Source organism: Mandrillus leucophaeus, unplaced genomic scaffold (assembly GCF_000951045.1).
Source record: "Mandrillus leucophaeus isolate KB7577 unplaced genomic scaffold, Mleu.le_1.0 Scaffold192, whole genome shotgun sequence".
Lineage (NCBI taxonomy): Eukaryota > Metazoa > Chordata > Mammalia > Primates > Cercopithecidae > Mandrillus > Mandrillus leucophaeus.
In genome coordinates, this window is record NW_012101943.1 from 3,770,231 (window position 1) to 3,797,620 (window position 27,390).

General features: G+C 42.7%; 1 protein-coding gene across 1 annotated transcript in view; it reads left to right on the forward strand.

Moving 5' to 3' along the window:
• The first annotated feature begins 269 nt into the window (after nucleotides 1-269).
• PPP1R36 (protein phosphatase 1, regulatory subunit 36) overlaps nucleotides 270-27,390 on the forward strand; it is a 157,724-nt gene continuing 130,603 nt past the window's right edge. Inside the window, exons 1-8 of the mRNA XM_011978329.1 lie at nucleotides 270-395; nucleotides 1,250-1,314; nucleotides 3,136-3,183; nucleotides 16,319-16,405; nucleotides 16,923-17,020; nucleotides 17,198-17,264; nucleotides 20,666-20,764; nucleotides 26,836-26,970. Of these exons, the coding sequence (XP_011833719.1) occupies nucleotides 327-395; nucleotides 1,250-1,314; nucleotides 3,136-3,183; nucleotides 16,319-16,405; nucleotides 16,923-17,020; nucleotides 17,198-17,264; nucleotides 20,666-20,764; nucleotides 26,836-26,970 (668 nt within the window). The 5' untranslated portion in view covers nucleotides 270-326. The remainder of the gene's footprint in view (nucleotides 396-1,249; nucleotides 1,315-3,135; nucleotides 3,184-16,318; nucleotides 16,406-16,922; nucleotides 17,021-17,197; nucleotides 17,265-20,665; nucleotides 20,765-26,835; nucleotides 26,971-27,390) is intronic.

The window sequence follows — 27,390 nt, forward strand, 5'->3', positions numbered from 1 at the left end:
TTTCTTCCCTTAGGACTGAATGTAGTTACTCCAATTAAAACAGTAAAGTGAATAACTTCATGAAGTTTACGGTTGGAATGCCATGAAGCATGATGCCCTGGGCGGCTTTTCAGTGGATAGGCCAATAAGTCGCCACGGCTTTTAAGACTGGGAAACAGGGCACCAGGCTGGGCTTTGGAAATCTCGGCAGAAGCCTGCGTGCGGCAGCAGCCCGCGCGGCCGAGGACGGAAGCGACGCCCCGCCTCGCTCAGCGCCCCGGGCCGCCGGGTGCAGGCGCCTGTGGGCGGTATCCTCGGCGACGCCGTGTGGCGGCCAGAGCGAGGCCATGTACCGGGTGCCCGAGTTTTATGCGAGGAGGAAGCGGTTAGGTGGGCAGACGCCTTACTTAATGGATGTAAGTGCAGCCTTGGTCGCCCCCACACCTGGGCTGGGAGCAAGGCGGGCCCTGCTGCCCCCAACCGGCTCTCGGCGCCGCGCCCCTCGCCCTCCTCCAGAGGCAGGTCGTCGCCTTCGTCCCGGGCTGGCGGTTCTCAGAGACACCTGGCCATATTTGCCTGGAAAAAAAAAAAAACCTCTGGTGTATTTGACAGATGGTCAGAATTGAATTCTGGCTCCCTGCGCAGGTAGTTAGGTATTTACGAAATCCCACCTCACCACCTCAAATTGGTTGTCTGCAAAATAAGGATACCTACTGCGGGGGAAGCAGCCCCGCTCTGGGTAGAAAGGATGGTGGGGTGCTAGCTTCCACAGGTGAAAAGGGTGTACTTACTTTTTGCCACTGCCTGTGAAGGGCAGTGTTGGAGCCCGGAAGGCTCCAGAACTAGACAGCTGAGGTTACCCTGGGCATCAGTTTATTGTCTGAATTCCAATTAATTGGTAAATTGCTATGATGAGCTATATGTAGTCTCAATTTCCTTCCTTCCTTTCGCCCTTCCCTTCCTCCTCCTCTTCTTTCCTCCTTGTCTACTTTCCTCCCTTCCTTTCTCCCTCTCCCTCCTTCCTGCCTTTTTACTGAAACCACACCTAAAATCAAAGGGATAAAATCCTAGCTTCAAGTTTAACACTTTAGGATTCTATACTCTTATTGGAAGTGTAAAGAGGAACTAGTAAGAACCATTGTTTTTTGTTTCCTTTTTATTACTTAAAAGGTGTGTTAGTAAGTAGGAATTATTGTTAAAGGTTTGTTGTCACTTGTGGATTGTAAATTGAGCTTTTAATTATTTTTGCTGCAATCATTTCGTTTTACAGCAGTTGGGATTGCGATTAGGGATGTGGTACTGGAAAGATGAAACCAGAACTCTTGAATTCAGAAGGTAAATTTTAACAACACTTTATTAGAGTTTTTATAAAAATTACATGTGCCTGGGGGGAAAAAAAGCAACACAGAAGAGTATAAAGGATAAATACCCACTGAAACCTCACCATCTGGAGACAATCATTTCAGTGAACGGCCTTTCTCTGAACACTTATCAGCTGCTTCATATGGACCAGACACTGTGCTAACCAGTTTACCAACTCTTTGAAACAGCTGCATGTTAACCAGTTTACAGATGAAGAAACTGAGGTTTCAAAGGGTTCAGCGATTTGAGGAAAATTAAGTGACTTAGCCCAATCACACAGCTCAGAGGTGACTAAGATTATTTAAATGTAGGTCTGTTTGATTTACAGAGTCCATGTTTTTAATTACTTTATAAAATTGCCTTTTTGAGTTAGAGAAATACAGTTTTACATTAATGGGACCATATTATACCTGCTGCAATAAATGGTGAATCTCACAAGATAAAATTACTAAATTAGGAAAAACTGATTCTAATCTCTATTAAGAAGACACTGACTCTTAACAAGTGTATAGCTAAACTAATAATACTAGACACTCTGTTGTGCACTGATTATGTGCCAGATATTTACATATTTTTCTAATTCTTAAAACAACTGTGGAAAGTGAACATTAATGTCCTCATTTTATAGATGAAGAAACAAGGCTCAGGGAGATTAAGCAACTGAACCAAAGTCATACAGCCAGTAAGTAGCAGAACTGATAGTTTGAACCAAGATTTGTCTAATGCCAAAGCCCTTTTCGTGTACTCACTGTCTCCCTCAACTAGACAGTAAGCTCCTCAGTGGCAGAAACTGTCTTATGCATCTTCAGGTCTCTGGAGCCATCTACAGAACCTCTTAAGTAGGTACTCAATAAATATTTATTGAGCATGTTCAAAGAATCTGCTAGATTCAAACAGAGGAAGAATAGATGCAGGTGATCAATTAGAAGGCCAGTTATAGGATTACAGATAATTATAAAAGTAAGCAATAGCGAGAGTTAGAATTAACTCCATGTTGGTAAAAATAGAAAGGCAAAGGACTAAGAAATACTTAAGAGATAGGATTGACAGGATGTTTAGATAGGATGTGGGGATTGGATGTGAAGAGAGAGGGAAAAGCAGGTGTTTAGATTGGCTCCTAGTTGTGTCTGACTTGGGTGATCAGGTGGCTGGGATTGCCCTTCACCCATATACAGCATTAAAGTGACAAAACTGGCGGCCAGTTTGGTGGCTCACGCCTGTAATCCCAGCACTTTGGGAGACTGAGGTGGGCAGATCACTTGGGGTCAGGAGTTTGAGACCAGGCTGGCCAACATGGTGAAACCCCACCTCTACTAAAAATACAAAAATTAGCCGGGTGTGATGGCAGGAGCCTGTAATCCCAGCTACTTGGGAGGCTAAGACAGGAGAATTGCTGGAACCTGGGAAGCGGAGGTTACAGTGAGCCAAGATCGAGCTACTGCACTCCAGTCTGGGCAACAGAGAGAGACTCCATCTCAAAAATAAATAAATAAATAGCATGACAAAACTGGCCGTGTGTTTCAGGTTGCTATGACTTGTTCACATTAATATGTCTTGGGCTGTTGGACAAATGGGGCTGGAGGTCAGGAAAGGAGTTAGCTAAGCAGACATATATATTTACACTAGATGTTTATAGTTACATTATAAATATAATGACATGTAATTAAACAATAATTCAAAGGCTTAACATTTTATTATAGTCAAAATCAAAAGTTTACATTTTATAGAATATATATTTGAGTATTTCTGAGTAACCCATCACTTCAAAGCAGTAATTTCAGTTTTCTTTCTCAGGTTTGCCACAGAAGATTCTGTCCAGTGGCTCCTGAAACATCACCCTCAGTAAGTGTGAGATAGACAGTGAGATAGCTTTGGATTAGACAGACAAGATAGTTACAGGAGTCAAAATACATGTTAAAGCACAAGAGAATGTGTATATAAATATTAAATGCCATTTTTTTTTTTTTTTTGAGATAGAGTCTCACTCCTATTGTCCAGCCTGGTGGACAGTGGCATGATCTTGGCTCACTATAGCCTCGACTTCCCAGGCTTAGGTGATTCTCCCATCTCAGCCTAGTCCCCACACGACCATGCCCGGCTTATTTTTTGTATTTTTAGTAGAGACAGGTTTTCACCATGTTGCCCAGGCTGGTCTCGAACTCCTGGGCCCAAGTGATCCACCCTCCTAAGCCTCCCAAAGTGCTGGGACTACAGGTGTGAGCCACTACACCTGGCTGACAGTATTTTTCAAACTAATTTTCAGTGCTAATCTGACGACCCACCCCAAATGGTGCCATTTCATATTTGAGCCTACTAATAAGTTCACGGCTATCAGTTTCATATCATCTTTCATATCTGTAAAATATTCGTATTCATAAACTAAAGTTTCTTTTTGTTTGTTACCAAATTGTTAAACTGTGGCTTGATTTGATTTCCACTAATTTTGGAGAATAGCTACATGATGGTATGATTTAAAATGTAGGTTATATGACAAAATATAAAAACATGAGCAAAAGAGGCCAGACCCAAAAATGCAAATACTGCATGATTACACTTGTATAAAAGTTTTAATAAGTAGGCAAAAAATAACTTTAATGATAAGAGTAAATAAAAAATAGTGGTCACCTTTAGGGGGTTATCAACTGGTAGCAGTGGGAGACAGTATAAGGAAACCTTCTGAGGTGGTAGAAATGGTCTATATGTTGATCTGGGTGATAGCTTTGTGGGTATATACATAGTAAAAAATTCATCAAGCTGCACACTTTAAGATTTATGCACTTTACTACATGTAAGTTATAACTAAAAAAAAAAAAAAAAACCAAAAAAAACCTCCAAACCCCAGACTATGTGGAGTACACAAACTGGGGGGCCATTAAGGGAGGTGGAAAAGGAATATTATGAAGAACAGATGGGGTTGAGCCAGCCCGTTTTTGGTAGAGCTGCTTTGTGTTTAAGTAACTTAATGTGGTGAGCCTTATAGTATCAGGATTACCTTGGGCATCTACCTGCTCAGGTAGAGGAAGGCAGACCCTTGTGTATTTTAGGTCAGAGTTGGTATTTGGATTCATTGGAAATACAGGTATTGGTTCCCTGTTAAAGTCTGAGCATATTCCATCATAATTTTTTTTTTTTTTGAGACGGAGTCCCTCTCTTGTTGCCCAAGTTGGCAGTGGCACAGTCCTGGCTCACGGCAACTTCCGCCTGCCGGGTTCAAGCAATTCTCTTGTCTCAGCCACCCGAGTAGCTGGGATTACTGGCATGCACCACCACACCCAGCTAATTTTGTATTTTTAGTAGAGACGGGGTTTCTCCATATTGGTCAGGCTGGTCTCGAACTCCCGACCTCAGGTGATCTGCCCGCCTTGGCCTCCCAAAGTGCTGGGATTACAGGCGTGAGCCACCACACCTGGCTTCATCACAAATTTTAACAGATAGGTTTCAAGTCAGAGAGGACTCTTTAACTGGAACATGCTTTTTCTGTCACGGACAGTGCTACTGGGGACTTACGTTACTCCAGTTGGTAGTGAAGGGGCAGGGCTGAGGCAGAGGTGGTTGAAAGTAGACGGTGGTAGGGATGGAAGCTGCAAAGGTAGCAGGTGTGTTCAGTGACTGCTCTCACACCCAGCAGGGCAAGATTGGAACTAGGCAGACAAGACAATTATGCAGCAATCCAAGACGGAGGTGACTAGGACCCAGATGAGCTCTGGCAGGCGACTGGAGAGATAAGCAGGGGTGGGGAGAGCCAGTAAGTGTGTGGAGTGGGTAAAGGGTAACAAGCTTATTTTTAAAAATGCATACTATTCAAGGTGCCTGCCAATAGGACCCCAGGTTAAGAATCCAGTAGGCAGGAGTTTGGCCCTTAAGAGAAAGGCAAGTGCAAAATTAGAGTGGGAAGTGGAATGATTGAGGCCGGAAACCTAGGAAATACCTTCTTAAAAAAATTATGAAATATATATTTTTAAATCATACTATTTAACCATTTTCTTGTTTGCCTAGAGAATACTCTCCAGTGGCGCTTGCAGCTACAGTGTTTACCCTAAGATAACTTTGCCATGAAATATCTCGCTTTCCTTATTATTTTCTCATCGTTCTAGTATATTGACTTTGGAAACAAAAGACATTCTGTTTATAGCATTTGGTTTTTAGTGGTATTACCACTTACGAAATATAGTAATTGTCTATTGCTGAAGATTTCAAATCCTAGAAAACGTAGCATTCCTACACATGATGTTAACATCGTTCTCGAACAGTTGTTAGCCAAAGATTCAGTTGATGAATATGATTGTTCTGAAATAGACGATTCTGATGATTGAGATGATTCTGATGTTAGCTCTGTTGAGAAATAACTCTAAGAATAGTTTTATATTTTATTTTCACATGGAAAATCAGTCAGATTTGCTTCAGCCTCAAAGAGGGTGTTTATGTAAAATTAAATGAATGCTTGCAGTGAGCTACACTTTTTTTTTTTTTAAATAGGAAAAGGGTTAAAAACATCAGTGAGTGCCTGTAGTCCCAGTAAGTCGGGAGGTTGAGGGGACAGGATTGCTTGAGACTAGGAATTTGAGGTTATATTGTGCCATGATCACACCTGGGAATAGCATCAGCCGCTGTACTGCAGTCTGAACAACATAGCAAGACCCTGTCTCTTAAAAAAAAATTGCAAAATACTAATAAGCAAAAATAAAGCACAGTCCCACCCAGCAAGTAACTGTTAACATCTTATGGTATACATATATAGCTTTCCAAATCTTCTTCTGATGTTCCCCTCTCTCTCTGTCTCTCTCCACACACACACTCTCTTAACATTCTGCATTTCCATCATTTCATATCTTTTTCCTCATTAAAAAATTGTACATATCTACTGAAAAACAAGTATATAAATGTACAAAGCAGAAAGTGAAGATTCTACCACAGTTGTATATCCAAAGACCACCAGTGCACCAATGTTAAGAGTTACCATGTTATTTTTATTTTGTGTTTTCAACATACTGGTTACATTTACTTTACATTTTGTGACTGATAATTCCAAAATCTGAAGTCTTTGTAGGTTCAGGTTCGTTTTTTTTTTTTTTTTTGAGGCAGGGGTTCACTCCCATTGCCCAGGCTCACTGCAGCCTCCACCTCCCAGGCTCAAGCAATTCTCCTTTAACCTTCCAAGTAGCTGGGACTACAGGCAGATGCCACCGTGTCTGGCTAATTTTTGTGTTTTTGTAGAGACAGGGTTTTACCATGTTGCCCAGGCTGGTCTCAGACTCCTGAGCTCAAGCGATCTGCCTGCCTCATGCTTCCAAAGTGCTGGGATTGTAGGCATGAGCCACGGTACCCTGCCCTGCAGGTTTGATTTTGTTGTCAATTTTATTTTTCTTGCAGCATTATTTTAAAAACTTAAAAAAATAAGTATAAATAGGCTGGCTGTGGTGGCTCACATCTGCATTCTTAGCACTTTGGGAGGCTGAAGTGGGAGGATTGCTTGAGCCCAGTAGTTTGAGACCAGCCTGGGCAACATAGTGAGACCTCTGTTACCACAAATTTTTTTTTTTTTTTTTAATTAGCTAGGCCTGGTGGTATGCGCCTGTAGTCCCAGCTACCTGGGATGCTGAGGTGGGAGGACTGAGGCTGTGGTGAGTCATGATTGCACCACTGTGCTCCAACCTGGGTGACAGAGTAAGACCGAATCTCCAAAATATGTGTGTGTGTGTGTGTGTGTGTGTGTGTGTGTAAACATTTAAAACTTTTTATTTTATTTTAGAATTTTAGAGACAGGGTCTCACTTTGTCACGTAGGCTGCAGTACCGTGGCATGATCTTGGCTCAGTGCAGCCTTGACCTCCTGGTCAAGCGATCCTCCCATTTCAGCCCCCACCACGCCCACCTGCTGCCCCCCAGCAAATAGCGGAAACTACAGGGGCATGCCACCAGATCCAGCTAATTTTTTTGTATTTTTTTTGTAGAGATGGGGTTTTGCTATGTTGCTCAGGCTGGTCTGGAACTCCTGAGCTCAAGCAATCTTCCTGTCTCTGCCTCCCAAAGTACTAGGATTACAAGTGTGAGCCACCATGCCTGGCCACTTATAACTTTTTATATTAGAAGATTTCAAATATATAAAGATAGGGAAGATGTTGTAATGAACCCCAACCAACCTATAACACAGCATCAACAAGTACCAAATTAAAGTCAATTTCATATCTATACCTCTGTCTACCCCACTCCTCAATTATTTTGAAGCAAATCTCAGGCATCATATCATCTGTAAATATTTCAGTATGTATCTCAAAAAATAAGCACTACCTTAGAAAACACAACCGATGTAGATTGGGAGTCCCAATATATAAAACAAGAAGAAGAAGGGGAAAGAGAAGGAGGAGGAGGACAGAGAGGGGGAGGAGGAGAATACAACTGAATTACTATTTATATACCTAAAAATACAAATCGTAATTCCTTAATATCATATATTCAATTATATTCAGTCGGTATTCAAATGTCCCCTGTTGTCTGATATTTTTTAAGTTTGTTTCACTCAGTCTTTAAAATAAGGTTTGTACATTACAATTGGCTTGATATATGTCTTAATTATTGTACACATTTTAAGCCTTTGATCGGTATCTTCATACTGCTCTCAAGAATAGGAGACAGGCAAAGAAAGAGGAATTGGCCAAAGACAGAGAAAGAATGGGCCGGGGGTGGTGTCTCACGCCTGTAATCCCAGCACTTTGGGAGGCCTAGGTGGTGGATCATGAAGTCAGGAGTTCGAGACCAGCCTGGCCAAGATGGTAAAAGCCCGTCTCTACTAAAAATGTAAAAATTAGCCAGGTGCGGTGGTGGGGGCGCCTGTAATCCCAGGTACTCAGGAGGCTGAGGCAGGAGAATCGCTTGAACCCAGGCGGCAGAGGTTGCAGTTAGCTGAGATTATGCCACTGCACTCCAGCCTGGGCGACAGAGTGAGACTCTGTATCAAAAAAAAAAAAAAAAAAAAAAAAAGAGAGAGAGAGAGAAAGAATGATTAGAAAGATCAGAGGAAAAACCCTGATACAGATAGGCCTCAGGGGCAAAAGAAGGTTCTCCAAGAAAGAGGATTGGGCAGGGAGGGGTCAGCAGTGTCACAGGCTGGAGAGTTCTGAGGAGGGCACATACTGCAAAGAGGCCTGTGGATTTAACAAGTTAGGGATCTCCAGGGACTAGGTGAGAAGCAGCTTCAGGAAGGCTGTAGGGTATACATCAGATGGCAGTAGTTACAGGTGAGAATCTAAGATATAGATGAAAAACTAGCAAAAATAGACTACTTAGCCAGGTGTGGTGGCTCACTCCTATAATCTCAACACTTTGAAAGGCCGAGGTTGAGGGTCACTTGATCCCAGGAGTTTGAGACCAGCCTGGGCAACATAGCAAGACCCTGTCTCTCCCGAAGATGGACAGAATTAGCTGAGCATGGTAGTGTGTGCCTGTGGTTCCAGATACTTGGGAGGCTGAGGTGGGAGGATCACTTGAGCCCAGAAAGTTGAGGCTGCAGTGAGCCATAATTCTGCCACTGTACTCCAGCCTGGGCAACAGAGTGAGACCCTGCCTCAAAAAACAAACAAACAAAACCCCCAAAATAGAGTACTCTTGTTTTTTTTGGTTTGTTTTGTCTTTTTTTTTTTTTGAAATGGAGTCTCGCTCTGTTGCCCCAGGCTAGAGTGCAGTGGTGCAATCTCAGCTCACTGCAACCTCCCCATCCCGGGTTCAAGCGATTCTTTTGCCTTAGCTTCTTGAGTAGCTGGAATTACAGGCACGTGGCACCACGGCTGGCTAATTTTTGTATTTTTAGTACAGACGGGGTTTCACCATGTTGGCCAGGTTGGTCTCAAACTCCTGACCTCAGGTGATCCGCCCACTTCGGCCTCCCAAAGTGCTGGGATTACAGGCGTGAGCCACCGTGTCTGGCCCAAAATAGATTACTCTCATCAGTAGGTTTACCGGTGAATGAAGGAAAGAAAGACATAGTAACCTTTAGTGGATCTGGGAGTAAGGCAAGGTTTTGGGAATTTTTGTTAGTTTTGATTTAAAGGTAGGAAAATCTTAAGTGAATTTGTTATGGCAGAAGAAATGAATAGACAGAGAAAGTAAGGTGGGACTGGGATCAAGATCAGAGATCAGGGTTGGAAGAGAGAGCCGCAGCTTTTCCACTGAGTGGTGGGAAGGAGGTAATGCAGACAGCTTGGGCATTTGGAGGTACAGGCAGGGGTATCCATGCTGCCCTTCTTACTGAAAAGAAACCAGACCCTTCCAGGCTATAGTCAAAAAGAGCTTTTTGTTAGCAGTGCTGTTGAACCGAACTCTTTTTCCGTGAGATTGCTGCTCTGCTTGGGGCTCGCTTACCAGGAATTGCTGCCACTGCCACACTGGGCTGGGCACCAGGGCTGAGGAAAGTTGTATTCACCAAAGTGGCCTGATCCAGATATGGGACCTGGATTTCCTGAAGTCCAGTGGACAGAGGAGATGGAGAAGGCTTCCCAAGAGAGGTGATATCTAAGCTACGACCTGTGGAAAAATAGGAATTGGCAAGGTAAAGGGCCATTTGATTGGGGAGGAAGAGAGTGCATTCTAGGGAGAAGGAACCCACGGGCAAAGCCCAGACCTGCAAGCGCATGGGCCATAATGTGGGGACTACAGGTGGTTCATTGGGCTGAGTATATGGTCGCAGACGAAGTAGATTTAAACCAGGGCCAGATTATAAAAGCTCTTGTATATCATGGTGAGGAATTAGAACTTTATTTAGATGGCATAGGGGAGTCATCAAAGCAGAGAAGTCACCTGTGATTAGAATTGTATCTTAGGCCCGGGTGCAGTGGCTCATGCCTGTAATCCCAGCACTTTGGGAGGCCAAGGCGAAGAAATACCTGAGGTCAGGAGTTCAAGACCAGCCTGGCCAAAATGGCAAAACCCATCTCTAGTGAAAATACAAAAATTAGCTGGGCGTGGTGGTACCCACCTGCAGTCCCAGCTACTTGAAAGGCCTGAGGCAGGAGAATCGCTTGAACCCGGGAGGCGGAGGTTGCAGTGAGCCGAGATCACGCTGTTGTACTCCAGCCTGGGCAACAAAGCTAGAATCTGTCTCAAAAAAAAAACAAAAACAAAAAACCACATCTTAGAAAAATTGCTGGGCCAGGCACAGTGGCTCACGCCTGTAATCCCAGCGCTTTGGGAGACTGAGGCAGGCAGATGGCCTGAGCTCAAGAGTTTAAGACCAGCCTGGGCAACATGGCAAAACCCTATCTCTACCAAAAAGTACAAAAATTAGCCAGGCATGGTGGTGCACACCTGTAGTCCCAGCTATTTGAGAGGCTGAAGTGGGAGAATCATCTGGGCCCTGGAGGTTGAGGCTGTAGTGACCATGATGGTACCACTGCACTCCAGTCTAAGCGACAGTGAGACCCTATCTCAAGAAAAAAAGAAAAAGAAAAAAGAAAAACGACTGGCTAAAAGATGGAAAATTGTTTTGGGGGAGACAAGACTGAAGGCAAGGAGATCAGTTAAGAAACAATTGCAGAAATTCAGTTGACAGATGGCTAAAATTAGGATGGTGGCAATGGAAAGAGAGGGAAGTAACTTAAAAAGATATTAAAGAATTTAGTGATTAGTGAGCCATGAGGGGTGAGGGTGATGGAGGAATCAAGGAAGACACCATTTTCCAGCATGAGCACCTGGTTTGTTGGTGGTACTTATTTACTGAGATGGGGGAAACAGGAGGCGGGAATACACAGTTAAGGGGGAATGTGTTTATTTTGGACAGACTGAGTTTGAGATGCTTCTAAGACAGCTGATTGATGGTGTTCAATAGACTGATGTGTCACTTTATAAGTGTGCAGAAAGATCTGAGCCTTGAGTATAAATTTGTGTGTTATTGGTGCTAGTGAAGTAGATGGAATTATTCAGAGGAAATGAGAAGAATAACCATACGGAGTTCTGAGAGGGCCTTCATTTAGGGAAGGAACATTCCTCAGAAAAGGAGCTTTAGAAGGAGACCAATAAATTGTAGCCAGAGAGAGGGGAGGAAAATGGAGTGTCCTGAATCCAGATAATCTGTTTCATAAAGTAACATCTTGATCTCGGGGGGCATTCAAGTTTTATCCCATCAACTTAAGACCCTGAAAGTTCTGAGATTTTAGTCCTCTTCCACCTGGGGTAGGCCAGCTTCTATACCACTAGCCAAGAGGAGTGCTAGACTTCTAGGTATTCTGAAGTTCAGATCAAGAAAAGATGATCCCTTTCCCCTCCCCCAGCTTGAACTCCCTGGCCTCTCTCCTGGTCAAATGACAACGGGAAATCTTACCCTTAGAGACAACCTAGCTCCCTACTCATAGGCAAGTCTTATCTGACTTTTGCAGATTATACCCTGATGGGGATGGCTATCAGAATACAACAGATACCCATAACCTCCATGCCAGAAATGCCAGGGAAAGGTTGGCCATTATTTCTTTCTTTCTTTTTTTTTTTTTTAAGGTTTTTTGGCTGTAAGTTTATTCAATGCAAAATAATCCTCTTCAATTTTACTGAGGTGGCTGACCACGTCCACGACCAAATCCACCTCTAAACTGAAATTCGGTTGCTGACCCAGCCCCAGCCTCGGCTTTCTTGTCAGTACCAGGTAGCACAGCACTCCATCTGTAGGTATCTCTGTCAGCTTCCCCTCTTGTGAGTCTCACAGGTCGCTAACCCTCCAGACCTTTAGGCCGAGGCCTGCCAGTCTCTGGACGGCTACGGTGTAGGGTGGCAGGCACAGTCTTCAGGGGCAGATGAAGATAATCACGGAGATACTGGATACCCTCATTGGTAAGGTACCAGTAGAAATGTCTCCAGGAAACTGTTCTTTCACGTAGCCTCGGGACTTGAGAGACTGCATGGCCTTCATGACATGAAGGTTGGGCACATTCTTGTCTGCCAGCTCCTGGTGCTTAGGCATGTGGACATCCTTCTTGGCCACCATGACTCCCTCCTTAAAAAGGAGTTCGTAAATGGCAATCCGGTTCTTCTTAAGCATCAACGTCTCGGCGGCTGCAGCGTCTGGGGCTGGGGCTCCCATTATTTCTTAAGAGGTAGTTAAGGAAGAGCAGTGGAGAATGGTTTGAAGGGAGATCTGGGTTCACATCCTAGCTCTGCCCCTTACTAGATGGTTATCAGTTGTCAAGTTACTCAGCCTCAATAATTCTCAGCTCCTTAATCTATAAAATGAAATAATAATGCCTCGTGAGAAGTAAACGAGGGTGCTGGTATAGTTCGTCAGCATGCATGCCCATTTCTTATTTGGTAAAGAGATAACACCTTTACTCACAGGCATCATCTAGGTTGGCCCACGAGGCAGACTTTTCTCTCTCACATAGTACCTGTTATCCTTTCCCTTCTTGCTTCAAGTGCCCCTATTCCAAAGCTGGGAGGGAACCAGCAGTCTGCCTGAATCTTTGCCAAGGTCATGGACTCCCCTGAGGACATAAAACCAAGGAAACCCTACTCTATGAGTAGACTCTGTGAGAACCATCAAAGAGGTCTAACTTGTGTGGAAGCCAAAAGCCCTCTGCATTTACGTGATGGATTCTAGAGAGAAAATATGAATTGCTTTCCTGTTTACTTCAAGGCAAGGGGAATGACAGGAATATATTGTAATATTAGGAAATTATATCCACCTTGTACTCTGGAGATAGTAGGAGGGTACAGGCTAGCTAGTCCAGACTGTGGTTTGGGCACCAATCAGAGGTTCAATTCACAGTGCAATTTTCAATTATTGGCTGGGTGTGGTGGCCCACGCCTGTAACCCCAGCACTTTGGACGGATCACTTGAGGTCAGGAGTTCGAGACCAGCCTGGCCAACATGGTGAAACCCCTTCTCTACTGAAAATACAAAAATTAGCAGGATGTGGTGGCAGGCACCTGTAATCCCAGCTACTTGGGAGGCTGAGGCAGGAGAATCACTTAAACCTGGGATGAAGAGGTTGCAGTGAGCTGAGATCGTGCCACTCCAGCCTAGGTGACAGAGTGAGACTCAGTCTCCCCCCCCCAAAAAAAAAAAATTCAGTTATTTCTAGTGTTTTTTCTTGGTGAGTCCAAATGCATTGTGAGCATAGACTGCTTTAGGGCTATAGCAGAGCACTCACTCACAAAGTGGAACCTGTCTCACCAGCCAAGCTAGAGAATGACTTCAGTGAAGTGAAAGCCACTCAGACAAGTGTGAAGTAGAGAAGGTCTGTCCAGAGGTCAGAGCATAAGGACTAAAAGCTTAGCAGTAAATGCCAGGCTATTTACTGGCAGGCACTACCTACCAGTTTCTAACACTGGGACATGGGTCAGCCTCTCGAAGCCCTAGTTCTCCATCAGTAAAATGACAGCATTATACTAGATGATATTTTTTACTTCTAATAACCCCCAGATTCTATGATTTTATGATTTTATTTTTTATTTCATTTTGTTACTATTGTTTTTTTGAGACGGAGTTTCGCTCTTGTTGCCCAGGCTGGAGTGTAATGGTGTAATCTCGGCTCACTGCAACCTCCGCCTCCCAGATTCAAGCGATTATCCTGCCTCAGCCTCCCAGGTAGCTGGGATTACAGGCATGAGCCACCACGCCTGGCTAATTTTGTATTTTTAGTAGAGATGGGGTTTCTCCATGTTGGTTAGGCTGGTCTCAAACTCCCAATCTCAGGTGATCCACCTGCCTCGGCCTCCCAAAGTGTTGGGATTACAGGCGTGAGCCACTGCGCACAGCCTCGCTTTTTTATTTATTTTTAGACAGGGTCTCACTCTGTCACCCAGGCTGGCTAGAGTTCAGTGGTGCAATCTCAGCTTACTGCGATCTCCACTTTCTGGACTCAGGCAATCCTCCCATCCCAGCCTCCCAAGTTGCTGGGAACACAGGCACCTACCACCACACCCAACTAAAATTTTTTTGTATTTTTAGTAGAGACAGGGTTTCACTATGTTGCCCAGGCTGGTCTCAAGTTCTGGGCTCAAGCGATCCCCTGGACTCAGCTTCCTCCCAAAGTGCTGGGATTACAGGTGTGAGCCACCAAGCCTGGCCAATTTTATGGTTTTATAGTTCCAAGTTCATCTGACTTAGTTCATAGACCTGATCTATATAAATAAGATAGTCCCAAATGTATCCTTCCAAATTTCTTATTTTAAGGCTTGCTTGTCTCAGAACATCTCAGGCAAACTAGTATAGCAAGAAACTTTGAATTATAGTGATGGGCCGAGAAAAGGGGGAGGAGACACAATTTTATTTGACATTAACTTAGATTTAGTGTTTCTACCTTCTCTCATCTTCTAGAGAAGAGAAACCCAGGAGAGAGCTGGGAGCACCTGGGATTTCTTTAGTCTGTATATCAGTGTTTTGAAAAGTTATGCAGATAATACATTTTCATAAAAAATTCAAATAATGCAGACGTATACAGATGTGAAATTGAGATCTCTTCATTACCCTCTCTCCTTCTTGCTCCGTCTGATCCCCCACCCCTCTCTGGAGGTAGCCACCACCAACGTTTGGTATCTTTCCATTTCTTTTTCCCTGCACACCTCCACCTCCAGTATTTTAGCACACTCCGCCCCATGAATACCCATTTCTTGGAGACCGGTGATAAGAGCAGCACCAGAAAGAATGAAAAGCTTAGAAATCATCACTGGCCAACTTGGTGCCAGTCATCTTAAAAAAAAAAAAAAAAAAAAAACAGTGGAATAATTTAAAAAAAATCATTCTCTTGAGGTAATATTGTGTACGTGCTTTTAGGAACTAACCTACAACATGAATATTGCCAGGCAGTTGGAGAAACTCCTGGAAGAAGAAGAAAGTACCAAGCTGACTTTATTACTCTCATGGGGAGGTATTTCTTTAACAAAATTTATTTGTGGGATTTATCAAGGAAATAATAAAGTTCTCATGATTGATATTTGTCTTTAGAGAATGAATAAAGTTTAGGGGAAGTGCTTCTATTACTGCATCTGCATCTCAGCTTAACAGAGGGACACATAACTTTGGGCAGAGGGTAAATTTCTGCATTGTGTTATCAATATGGCATTGTTATAACCCGCAATGGGTTTGACAGACACCACAGTTCTCCCAGAAAATGTACTATCTATAAGGCAGGAACCTCGTCCTGTTAGTCTTCAAAACACTTTTCTCTGTTTTTCTGTTAGCATTTGCTGAGACTCTCAAAAGTCTATTCAATGGCTCTGATGCGAAACCATCTTATTTCCAATGTCATAGCAATTCCTAACACATAGTAAATCGTCAGTATAGATTTGTTTGTTACTTAATTGGGTTCCTGTGTTAGTCAAACTCATTACGGCTTAGTATTGCTCGTACAACACGCTGAGAAACTCTGAGTTAAGTAAAAGGTCCTGAAACCCACCTGGAGATGGAGATGGCTGAGGCCTTTAGAAGAGTCCACAGCAGTGAATACTGAGATTGCTGTTTGGGAGGCAGGATTGCCTGGTGGCTCAGCACTCGGCTCTATGGCTAAAAACCTAGGCACCAGTCGTGACTTTGCCAGTTGCTGTTATTTTAGTCAAGTCACTTAATTTCTCTTTAAGTTTCCATTTTTCTTGTATGTAAAGATGGTGATCATATTTTGTGTTAGAGTTTCCATGAGGATTAAATGAGATTGTGCCTAAAAGCACTTGTCATATAACAAGTACCTCAATAAATAATCTTTTCAAACTTGCCAAGAGCTTTCTCTTTCTTACGAAGTTGCTACAAGATTTTTCAGATACTCTGTGTGTGGTGGTATTCTGGAGACTGCTGATGGTTAGAGGCTGAATGTAAAGTCTGAAGTTTTAATTTTTCTCTAGATAAGTATTCCATCTATAAATACATGAATTGAACACTGCTGTGTCTCAGATTCTCTTCAGCCTCTGCTGATAATATATGCTAGTCCAAAGATTATGAGCTATGATATGATTTGACTTGTTTTCCCCTAGAAAAGGTGAAGTCCCTAATTATCTCATTTTTATTGCAGTTTTACACCTGCAGTAGAAGTCAAGGAAAAAGGAAAGAAAGGCAAAGCAGTTCACTTTGCAGAAATTGATGGTCCAGCTTCAGACAGGTAGATTAACTTTCCAATCATGCCGGAGTTGCATAGCATCTCTCAGTGGAATGGCTTCAGCCTTTACAAACTACGAAAATACCATTCCTATTATTCTAGTTTGCAATGCGAATACCCATCAGAGAAAGAACATGCGCTATTTCAGAATTGTGGTAGGAATTACAATAGTCCCGATAAATGTATTCTGTTAACCTGGCTGTTAGCACATCTTCAACTTTTTACAGTTTTTTAAAGTTTGAAAATGATAGGTACACCAGAACAGATGATTTAAATGATCTATTTTGGATGGTATTTGTATAAACATTTTATATCAGACAGTGAACATCCCTCTTGCCTTAACATAGTAAATAAAATGTTTAATAAAAAGCATTCCAAAATGATCTTACATCAAACAAAACCCATGTATGACACTCAGGCTCTTATTACTGTTTAATAAATGCTTTCTGCACCTCAGGATAGATTGAATACAACTAAAATATATTAAACCACTACTGGCAACTGTTATATTCCAAAACAGGTTGACAGATAAAAGACTTGCTGCAAGAGATGATAAGTCAGCTAAAACTTTAGAGAAACGAGGTCAGCAGGGCACCATTACACTGGATGATGTTAAATGTGAGTAACTGTTTCTTTATCCATACATAAACATTCGTCTGTACATGCATACATAAACATCCATCCGTACATAAACATCCACCCATCTATACATAACATCCATACATAAACATATCTTGTGTGACTCTCTAAGGCAGCTCTTTGTGCCTCTCTCAATTGTCCATTTTCTCTTTTCAGTTGTTACTTTGCTTTTGCTACAAGATACTGAGATGCAGCGGATCTGTTCTTTTACAACATTTATGAGGTATCTATTGCTTATGAGGCATTTTAGATCTTTTATCCTTTATTTTTCAGTAACTTCATCTGATAAGTGATGACATATCTGATTTTTAGAGGAAGAGTGTGAGACTGGCTCTATGCAAGCCATCCTAGTCACAAAGACTGCGACCAAAGAGTTGGGGAGAGGAAGCCAGAAGTCATAGGAACCCCAAATAAAATCCCAGGGCAAGTAGTATGGAGAGCATGCTGTCAGAGTCTCACATGGACTGTGCTATTTTTATATAATAGTTAAAGGATATACCCATTTGCTGGCCAGATGCAGTGGCTCACGCCTGTAATCCCAACACTTTGGGAGGCTGAGGCAGGCGATCACAAGGTCAGGAGTTCGAGACCAGACTAGCCAATGTGGTGAAACCCCGTTCCAAAAAATACAAAAATCAGCCAGGCGTGGCGGTAGGCGCCTGTAGTCCCAGCTACTTGGGAGGCTGAGGCAGGAGAATCACTTGAACCTGGGAGGTGGGGGTTGCAGTGAGCTGAGATTGCGCCAGTGCACTCCAGCCTGGGTGACAGAGCAAAACTCCGTCTCAGAAAAAAAAAAACAAAATACAAACATTAGCCAGGCATGGTGGCAGACACCTGTAATCCCAGCTAGTCGGGAGGCTGAGGCAGGAGAATCACTTGAACCTGGGAGGTGGGGGTTGCAGTGAGCTGAGATTGCGCCAGTGCACTCCAGCCTGGGTGACAGAGCAAAACTCCGTCTCAGAAAAAAAAAAACAAAATACAAACATTAGCCAGGCATGGTGGCAGACACCTGTAATCCCAGCTAGTCGGGAGGCTGAGGCAGGAGAATTGCTTGAACCTGGGAGACAGAGGTTGCAGTGAGCCAAGATTGTGCCATTGCACTCCAGCCTGGGCGACAGAGTGAGACTCCCTCTCAAAAAAAAAAAAAAAAGATCTACCCATTTACTGAAGATCACTTTTCTCTACTAGTTATGTTTGGCAGCCCCAGGATGTGCTAGGTGTGTGGCTCTGGGTGAGTTTCTTGACATTTATTTATGAGACAGAGTCTTGCTCTGTCGCCCAGGCTGGAGTGCAGTGGCGTGATCTCGGCTCACTGCAAGCTCCGCCCCACCCGGGTTCATGCCATTCTCCTGCCTCAGACTCCTGAGTAGCTGGAACTACAGGCGCCCGCCACCACGCCCGGTAAGTTTTTTGTATCTTTTAGTAGAGACGGGGTTTCACCGTGTTAGCCAGGATGGTCTCGATCTCCTGACTTTGTGATCCACCCACCTCGGCCTCCCAAAGTGCTGGGATTACAGGCGTGACCGTTTCTTGACCTTTCTAAGCCTCAGTCTTCTCAGCTACAAAATTGGGAAGTAATTGTGTAATTGTGTCCCCTTTGTGTGGCTGTGCGTGGCTGTGCCTCACGTGGCCTCTGCACCAGGAACGCTCAGTGAGAGTTGGGTGCCTGATGCCATTTGCACCCCTCCCCATTCCCTTAGCATACACATGCAGGCTGCTTGTGGCAACTGCCTGAGACTCGGCCTGAAGGCTTCATTCCACCACAGGCACACACTCAGCCTGACTGCAGGGCAAGCTCGGAGCTAGGGAATCAGTGCCCTAGAAGCAGCCCTTATTCAATGCCCTGCTGGAGGAGGAGTTGGTAGGTAAATTCTTGAGATGTTTTCTACGCTGTCTCCCAGAGTCCCCACAGGACTGAACCCCACTTACTTGTTAACACCCTCTTTGTTGGCTTCCTTTCCTGCCTCATTTCCCCACTTTCCTACTGATATTTCCTGAATCACTTCCAACTAAACTGATACCACTTCCAATAACTCCCCTGAGACGGGGAGTTATTAATATCTTGAAAAGAAAATCTGTAATGCTCACCCTCATCCTGCTCTTTAGGTATAGTTCAAGAAAGCAGTGCCGGAGAAATAATTTCCATTTGGGGCCACACAGAAGGCAGCAAAAGTCTTGAAAAAATGTTTAGAAAGAAAACAGTGACTTCTAGTTAAAAACAAGTGAGAGAGCATTGTAAATCAGTGCAGCCTTTTCAGAGAGCGAGGCACATACACTCTGTGGTAGCAATTTCACTTCTGTCTATAATATTTTTTAAAAAAACTAAATACCCACAGTAGAAGACAGTTAAATATGAGGTATAGAATATTCTATTCAGCTCTTTAAAAGAATGAAGAAAATCTACATATAATATCATAGAGAGAGATCTATGCTACACAGAAAAGTGACAAAAGCAAGTTGCAAAGAATTGTATATATAGTATTACCCCACTTATTACCAAAATACATTTTTTTTTTTTTTGAGACAGAGTCTGACTCTGTTGCCCAGGCTGGAGTGCAGTGGTACGATCTCGGCTCACTGCAAGCTCCGCCTCCCGGGTTCACGCCATTCTCCTGCCTTGGCCTCCGGAGTAGCTGGGACTACAGGCTCCCACCACCACGCCCAGCTAATTCTTTTTTGTATTTTTAGTAGAGATGAGGTTTCACTGTGTTAGCCAGGATGGTCTCAATCTCCTGACCTCGTGATCCACCCGCCTTGGCCTCCCAAAGTGCTGGGATTACAGGCATGAGCCACCGCGCCTGGCCACCAAAAAACATTTTTAAGGCATGTATTCTTATACATGTGTATATGTTGGTGGAGGAGGATGAGGAGGATGTTATATGGTATTTCCTCTTCTGAGGCTTATTGCTAATCTAGCAAAAAGATTTGTTTAATTTCTTTTTTCTTTTTTTTTTTGAGATGGAGTCTCGCTCTTTTGCCCAGGTTGGAGTGCAGTGGCACGATCTCAGCTCACTGCAACCTCCACCTCCTGGGTTCAAGCGATTCTCCTGCCTCAGCCTCCCAACTAGCTGGGATTACAGGGATGCACCACCACGCCCAGGTAATTCTTGTAATTTTTAGTAGAGATGGGGTTTCGCCAGGCTGGTCTCGAACTCCTGACCTCAAGTGATCCACCCGCCTTGGCCTCCCAAAGTGCTGGGATTACAGGCATGAGCCACTGTGCCTGGCCCATACCAAACTCTTAGTAGTGGTAACCACTAGGGAGTAGGATGGTGACAGATGTAGGAGGAGAGAACTTTTTACTTGATACATTTCTCTATATTTTTTAAACAATGGAAATATATTGTATAATAACTTTTTAAAAATGAAAATTAATTAGTAAGCACAACTATAAGAATTTAGTGTCTGACCTCTCCAAAAGTTTTACTTACAAAAACCAGATTTCTTAAATCTTTAAATATATAGTAGATAGAATTTTAAGTGGTAAGTTAGTTCTTTGATAGGCATGATAACATGGTTTTCTATTTATTCTTGTGTTGTGTGCTCAATTTTTTTTTTATGAGAAATCTTATGTTTGAAATAGGTTAGCATTGACTCTTTTTGTTGTTTCAAATATCCCCATAGGAATAAGAATCTTGATAATTTCCTCATGGCATTATTGTACTACTTAGCTCGTTACTTGGAAAAAAACTCACTGGAAAAGAAACCCAAAAGCTATATGGTGTAAGTAAGATTTTATGGTGTGCTTTAGAGTTTTTTCACTGCCAGTATTAAAAGTAACTTTTGTCTAGGATAAAGAGATGATGGAAATTTTTAAATCTTTGAGATGTACTGAGACATTTTACATAGGAAGAGTGTGTCAGTTTTTAAAGCTCACTGGATAATTTATATGTGTATTCCAGTAACAAAATATTCCAACTGATACAGACTAGCACTGCACAATAATGAGATAATGAAAGCCATGTATGTAATTTAAAATTTCTGGTAAACATATCTTAAAAATGTAAAAAGATACATGTGAAATTAATTTTAATAGTATCTTTTATTTAACCCAATGATGCAAAAAATATTATCATTGCAACAGAAGTTGATATTAGGAAGTTATTAATGAGATACGTTACTTTTTTGTAGTAAGTCTGGTATCTAGTTTATACCTATAATATATCCCTCAATTCATACTAGACACGTTCTCAGTAGCCACATGTGGCTAGTGGCAGCCATCTTGAATGGTGCAGATATAGTTGTTGTTTGTGTGCTTTTTATGCTTACAAAGTTCTTGCTAAAGGGCTTGTAAGCATCCAATTAAAAAACATCTAAGAATTAAAAAAATTCATAGATTTGGCCAAAGTGGCATTCCACATCACAGGAAAAAATCCAAGGTTTCTTAGGCTACTTATAAAGAATTTAAATGCTTTAGCTTTAGGCAGAAGTGGCACAGAGGTGTACACCAGGGCAAGAATCTGGGAACTCAGAGTACAGAGCAGAACAATGCCTCTCAGCCTTGGTGACCTTTTGCAAACCATGGAACTTTCCACGTGCCAGGCTGCCCTCCCCAATAAGTGTGGAACCAACCCAATGATTTAGCTGTTAGGAATGCTGGGTAGAGTAATTAACTTGTTGCTGCAGGATGTTTTCAAAACGCAAAACCCTGTATACAATCAAGCAGTTGGAAAAACATCTTATGGACGGAATAAATGTATCTGGATGGCAGTTTTGTAAAGAACCAAATAAATAATTTAAAAACTCTTGTTCCTGTAAAACCATCATAATATACAACATCAGTGTTATTTTGGGACTGTATTTCACAACAGGGCAGCCAGAGCATGAAATGTTTCTATGGTAGCAAGCAAAAGGGTTTAAAGCCAGCTATGGACTTAGAAGGTTTGAAGATTCTTACTATTTCCAAATAGAAACTTATTAGACATTTTTTGCACTTTGGCTTATATTTTTATGGTATTTCCTCTTCTGAGGCTTATTGCTAATCTAGCAAAAAGATTTGTTTAATTTCTTTTTTCTTTTTTTTTTTGAGATGGAGTCTCGCTCTGCCACCCAGGCTGGGGTGCAGTGGTGCAATCTTGGCTCATTGCAACCTCCACCTCCCAGGTTCAAGCGATTTTCCCAACTCAGCCTCCTGAGTAGCTGGGATTACAGGTGCCCACCACCATGCCCAGCTAATTTTTGTATTTTTAATAGAGATGGAGTTTCACCACGTTGGCCAGTCTGGTCTCGAACTCGTGCCATCAGGTGATCTGCCTGCCCCAGCCTCCCAAAGTGCTAGGATTACAGGTGTGAGCCACCATGCCTGGCCTACTTTCTTAATTGATAAGAATAGATAATAAGACAGGTTTTCTAGTTAAAGATGCAAACAAACATATTAGAACACAGTGGTATAAGGCAGACTGTTCCTTAGAAGGAATCAGTTACTCAGATTGACAAAAACAAACCAATCAAAGCCTTAAAAGTATGAATTTTGGCCGGGCGCGGTGGCTCACGCCTGTAATCCCAACACTTTGGGAGGCTGAGGTGGGTGGATCACAAGGTCAGGAGTTCGAGACCAGCCTGACCAACATGGTGAAACCCCATTTCTACTAAAAATACAAAAATTAGCTGGACATGGTGGCACACGCCTATAATCCCAGCTCCTCAGGAGGCTGAGGCAAGAGAATCGCTTGAACCTGGGAGGCAGAGGTTGCAGTGAGCCGAGATGGCACCACTGCACTCCAGCCTGGTGGACAGAGCGAGACTCTGCCTTAAAAAAAAAAAAAGTATGGATTTTATGGTGTGATTCTAAAAATAAAAATTACAACTCTTTATTTTCAGGCTTCCTGTGGTCAGTTGGTTTACTTACTATAATAGAATTAAATGTTGATTGCATTGAGGTATCTGCACAGAAGAAAAAAATTGATTTCAAATACCAAGATAGAGCATAGGGATAGTAATAGCATTTAATTCACAGAGTTATTGTACAGAAGTAGATGAGACAGTGTTTCTTAACCCAGTGCATGGCACTTGGGAAGAAAGCCTACAGCCATGAGAGGAAAGCAGAAAAGGGTGAAAATGGATGGCAAAGGTATACTTAGATGATGTCAGGTGATTAAAAGCCCTACTTCCAGAAGAAGAAGTCTTATCTCTGTTTTACAAGTGAAGAAATTAAGGCTCACAGAGGTTAAGTAGTTTGTTGGGGATTACGTACTATACCTAGGAGATTACATTATAGTTCCTAGGTGGAACTGATGTTAGAACCCAGGTCTGTTTAACTCCAAGGCTTGTGCCTGAACCACTGCACAACATGCCCAGCACTTCCCACCAGTCAACTGCACTGTTTTCCAGAGTTTATCTGTCCATAATTAGAATTTTTAGCTTCTGAACAATTATGTATGTACTGTCTGTTTGTTTGAGACAGAGTATTGCTCAATCAACCAAGCTGGAGGGCAGTGGCACAATCTCGGCTCACTGCAACCTCCACGTCCTGGGTTCAAGTGGTTCTCCTGCCTCAGCCTCCTGAGTAGCTGACACTACAGGCATGTGCCACCATGCCTGGCTAATTTTTTATATTTTTGGTAGGGATAGGGTTTCACCATGTTGGCCAGGCTGACCTTGAACTCCTGACCTCAGGTCATCCACCCACGTCAGCCTCCCAAAGTGCTGGGATTATTGGCCTGAGCCACTGTGCCCAGCCTGTATGTACTTTTAAACATAATATCATATGTACTTTCAAGTTATTATAATCTTCATAATTATAATTTTTAATGGTAGCATAGTTTTCCATCAAGCCAATGTGTGTGCATTGACTTACCTACTAAGAGGCAGTATATTGTAGTGGTTAAGGGTAAAGATTTTGATGCCTGGGCTACATCTCGTGGGAGACTCACTCATAAGTTAGGTTAATAAGCATCAAGTCCTTAAACAATATCTGACTGTATTGCTGCTCCCTTTATCCTTCTGTATTAGTCTGTTCTCATGCTTCTGATAAAGACTACCCAAATGAGTAATTTATAAAGGAAAGAGGTTTAATGGACTCACAGTTCCACATGGCTGGGGAGACCTCACAATCATGGTGGAAGGCAAATGAGGAGCAATGGCACATCTTACATAGTGGCGGGCAAGAGAGCGTGCACAGGGGAACGCCCCTTATAAAACCATCGGATCTCATGAGACTTATTCACTGTCATGAGAACAGTACGGGAAAGACCTGCCACCATGTTCAGTTACCTCCCATTGGGTCCCTCCCATGACACATGGGAATTATGGGAGCTACAATTTAAGATGAGATTTGGGTGGGGACATAGTCAAACCGTATCACCTTCTATTTTATATATTTTGGCAATTTCTAGTTTTTCTGATATATAAATAATGATTGCATTGAATGTCCTCATGCATAAAAATTTCCTCCTAATTTTGGATGATTTTTTAAAAAGAATAAATTTCCAGGAGAGATGATATTGGATCAAAATTTATGATAATTTCTATGGCTCTTGAAATTATTTTCAGTTTTTTCCCCAAAGGATTATGCCAATTTTCTTTTACAAGCAATGCATAAGCACATCCATTTCAGCAAAATTTTGTCAGCATTATTGTTTGCATTTTTAAAGAATGTGCTTTAAAAATGAACCACTAACTGGGTTTGTATGTAAGGCAGTTTTACAAAATTAGATGAAAACAGTATGGGGGAATGGTTTCCAGACACAGAAATGTGGTGCAAGCAGGCCACCTCTGCCTGGAGTTTTGTATATAGGTTAGCTTCTCTTGAGTATTTTTTTTTTCCATAGCTTTTTCCTTTTTTTTCCATTTCAACACATCAGTCCTTTATGTATATGTGCATATGTGGTCTAGGGACCACTTGCCTTGGAATCATTTGGGAAGATTGTTTTAAATTTCCTGGGCTAGACCCAGACTCCTGAGCCAGAATCCTGGAGAGAGGATTGCACTGGGAATTTGTACTTTTAGCAAGTATCCCCAGTGATTCTTTCATAATTCATAGGTTTATTAAAACTTGAGAAGCATTGGCCTAAAAGCTTCAAGGCATTCCTTGGTGGTTGTAGTTTGATTTGGTTGTTTTCTACAGCAAAAGAAGAATATGAGCTACTGGCAGCTCTGGCAGAGTAGGGTGACCAGTGAGGGTGGGGCTGCTGAAGGAAACAGGCACAGGGGTGTGGCCACTGGGGTGCGTCTGGAGGGGTGTGTTTGGGTTATATGGCATTTGGGCACTTAACGTTGGAGCTCACTTTATTCCAGAAATCCATTTTATTCCAATGACTCATAAGCCTTTTCATCACATGTGATAACATTTTCTGCTTTGAAATGTCTGTATTATCCTTAAATACACCCCCTTCCCCTCATGGCATATCTTCATGGAGTCAGTCTAATGGTTATATCAGAAGGGGCAGTCATTTGTCCCTGTTTAGAGTAAATATCATTTGGTGTCTAGTGACACCTCACTGTTCAATAAGAGTACAACTCACTTTTCAATAACAGTACGTTGGAATGTATCATCAGCAATATTGTTTCCTACTGTATTGTACAGCAGAAACTTAAAATCTGGCTTCAGACATGCTGTAACCTAAGAACAGTTTGTCTTTGAGAAAGTTCATTTGCAATTCAATTGGAACTGCGGCTGGTTTCACAGGGAAACAGTGTTATTGTAATTGATGCCAAAGTTCCCAGAGTAGTAGTCCACAGATGCCTCCTTAGCAAACACAACTACACTCAGAACTGAGTGTCGGTCCTTGTTCACATGCTGAGCCCCCAAGCTCAGTAATGACATAGAGAACACAGGGGACGCTGAGGTACATAGCCTCCACGGTTGTTTTAGGAAAATAGCAGGAAAGTAGGCTGCTAACTGCCTCAGCAACCAGTATAGATAATTTGTTAGTTGAGCTGTTCTGTATAAATTAGGACTACCTGCATATAAAATTGGGGATACATAACATGAAGTATAATCTAATAAAAAAGCAAAAATAGGCCGGGCGTGGTGGTTCATGTCTTGTACTCCCAGCTGTTTGGGAGGCCAAGGTGGGTGGATCACTTGAGATCAGGAGTTTGAGACCAGCCTGGCCAACATGACGAAACCCCGTCTCTACTAAAAATAGAAAAATTAGCCGGGCATGGTGGCAGGCACCTGTAATCCCAGTTACTCGGGAGGCTGAGGCAGGATAATTCTTTGAACCAGGAGGTGGAGGTTGCAGTGAGCCAAGATCATGCCACTGCACTCCAGCTTGGGTGACACAGCAAGACTGTGTCTCAAAAAAAAAAAAAAAAAAAAAAAGCAAAAATACACCGTAAACTTGAGATGCTGATTCCATTGATTAAATACGAAGGGACTTTAAGGACTTTCCTATATCACTGCTTAAATAAAATAAACTCATTGGTAAGTGAAGTCTGTTGACTCACTTGTATTTCTTTCAAAATAGTTTATGGCTGGGCACACTGGCTCACACTGCCATCCCAACACTTTGGGAGGCCAAGGGGAGGATCACTTGAGTCCAGGAATTCAAGATCAACCTGGACAACATAGTGAGACCCTGCCTCTACACAAAATAAAAAAAGATTAGATAGGCATAGTGGCGTGCACCTATAGTCCCAGCTACTTAGCAGGTTGAGGCAGGCGGATTGCTTGAGCCCTGGAGGTTGAGGCTGCAATGAATTATGATTGCACCACTGCACTCCAGCCTAGGTAGCAGAGCAAGACCCTGTCTTAAAAGAAAAAAAAATTTATAATTCTGACTTTTTGCTAGTTAATATAGGAATTTATGAAAATTAACCCAAATTCTCTTTTTTTTGTCCCCCCCCATCAGAGGCCTTGTAGAGAAAAAAGAAATGGAATTGGTTTTAAGTGGATTAGAAGCAGCACAGAGGTACTTGGCGCAGAAGTACTGTATCCTTGTGCTGGGCTTGGCAATGCCGGATAAGCATCACATGTGCTGTGGAAAGTAAGCACACATTTTACACTTCATTAGATCATCACTCCATCATAGACCCACACCCTTAAGATGCTTACATTTGGCTTTGGTTAACTTGAGAAAATGTTCCTTCTTCTGTTGTCCAGAGTAATTGGGCTCAGGTGAGAATCTGTCCCAAACCCTTGTAATGTCTCCTTTGAGAGAGCGAAGTGCATGTGGAAGAAATCTCAGAATCTCAGCTGATATTTTAAAACTTTCCACTGCTTGAGATTGAGTGACATAGTCTCTCAGTGAAATCTTGCTCTCAACCATGAAGGACTCTTGCTGCCAGACTTGGCTCCCTTGGGCAGGAGGCCTTGTGGGGCTGGTAGTGCAGGGGGATTAGGTGTCTCCCTACCCTTTCACTGCTTATTTTGCAGCAGCAACAATTGTGAGTAGGAGCTGCTGAGA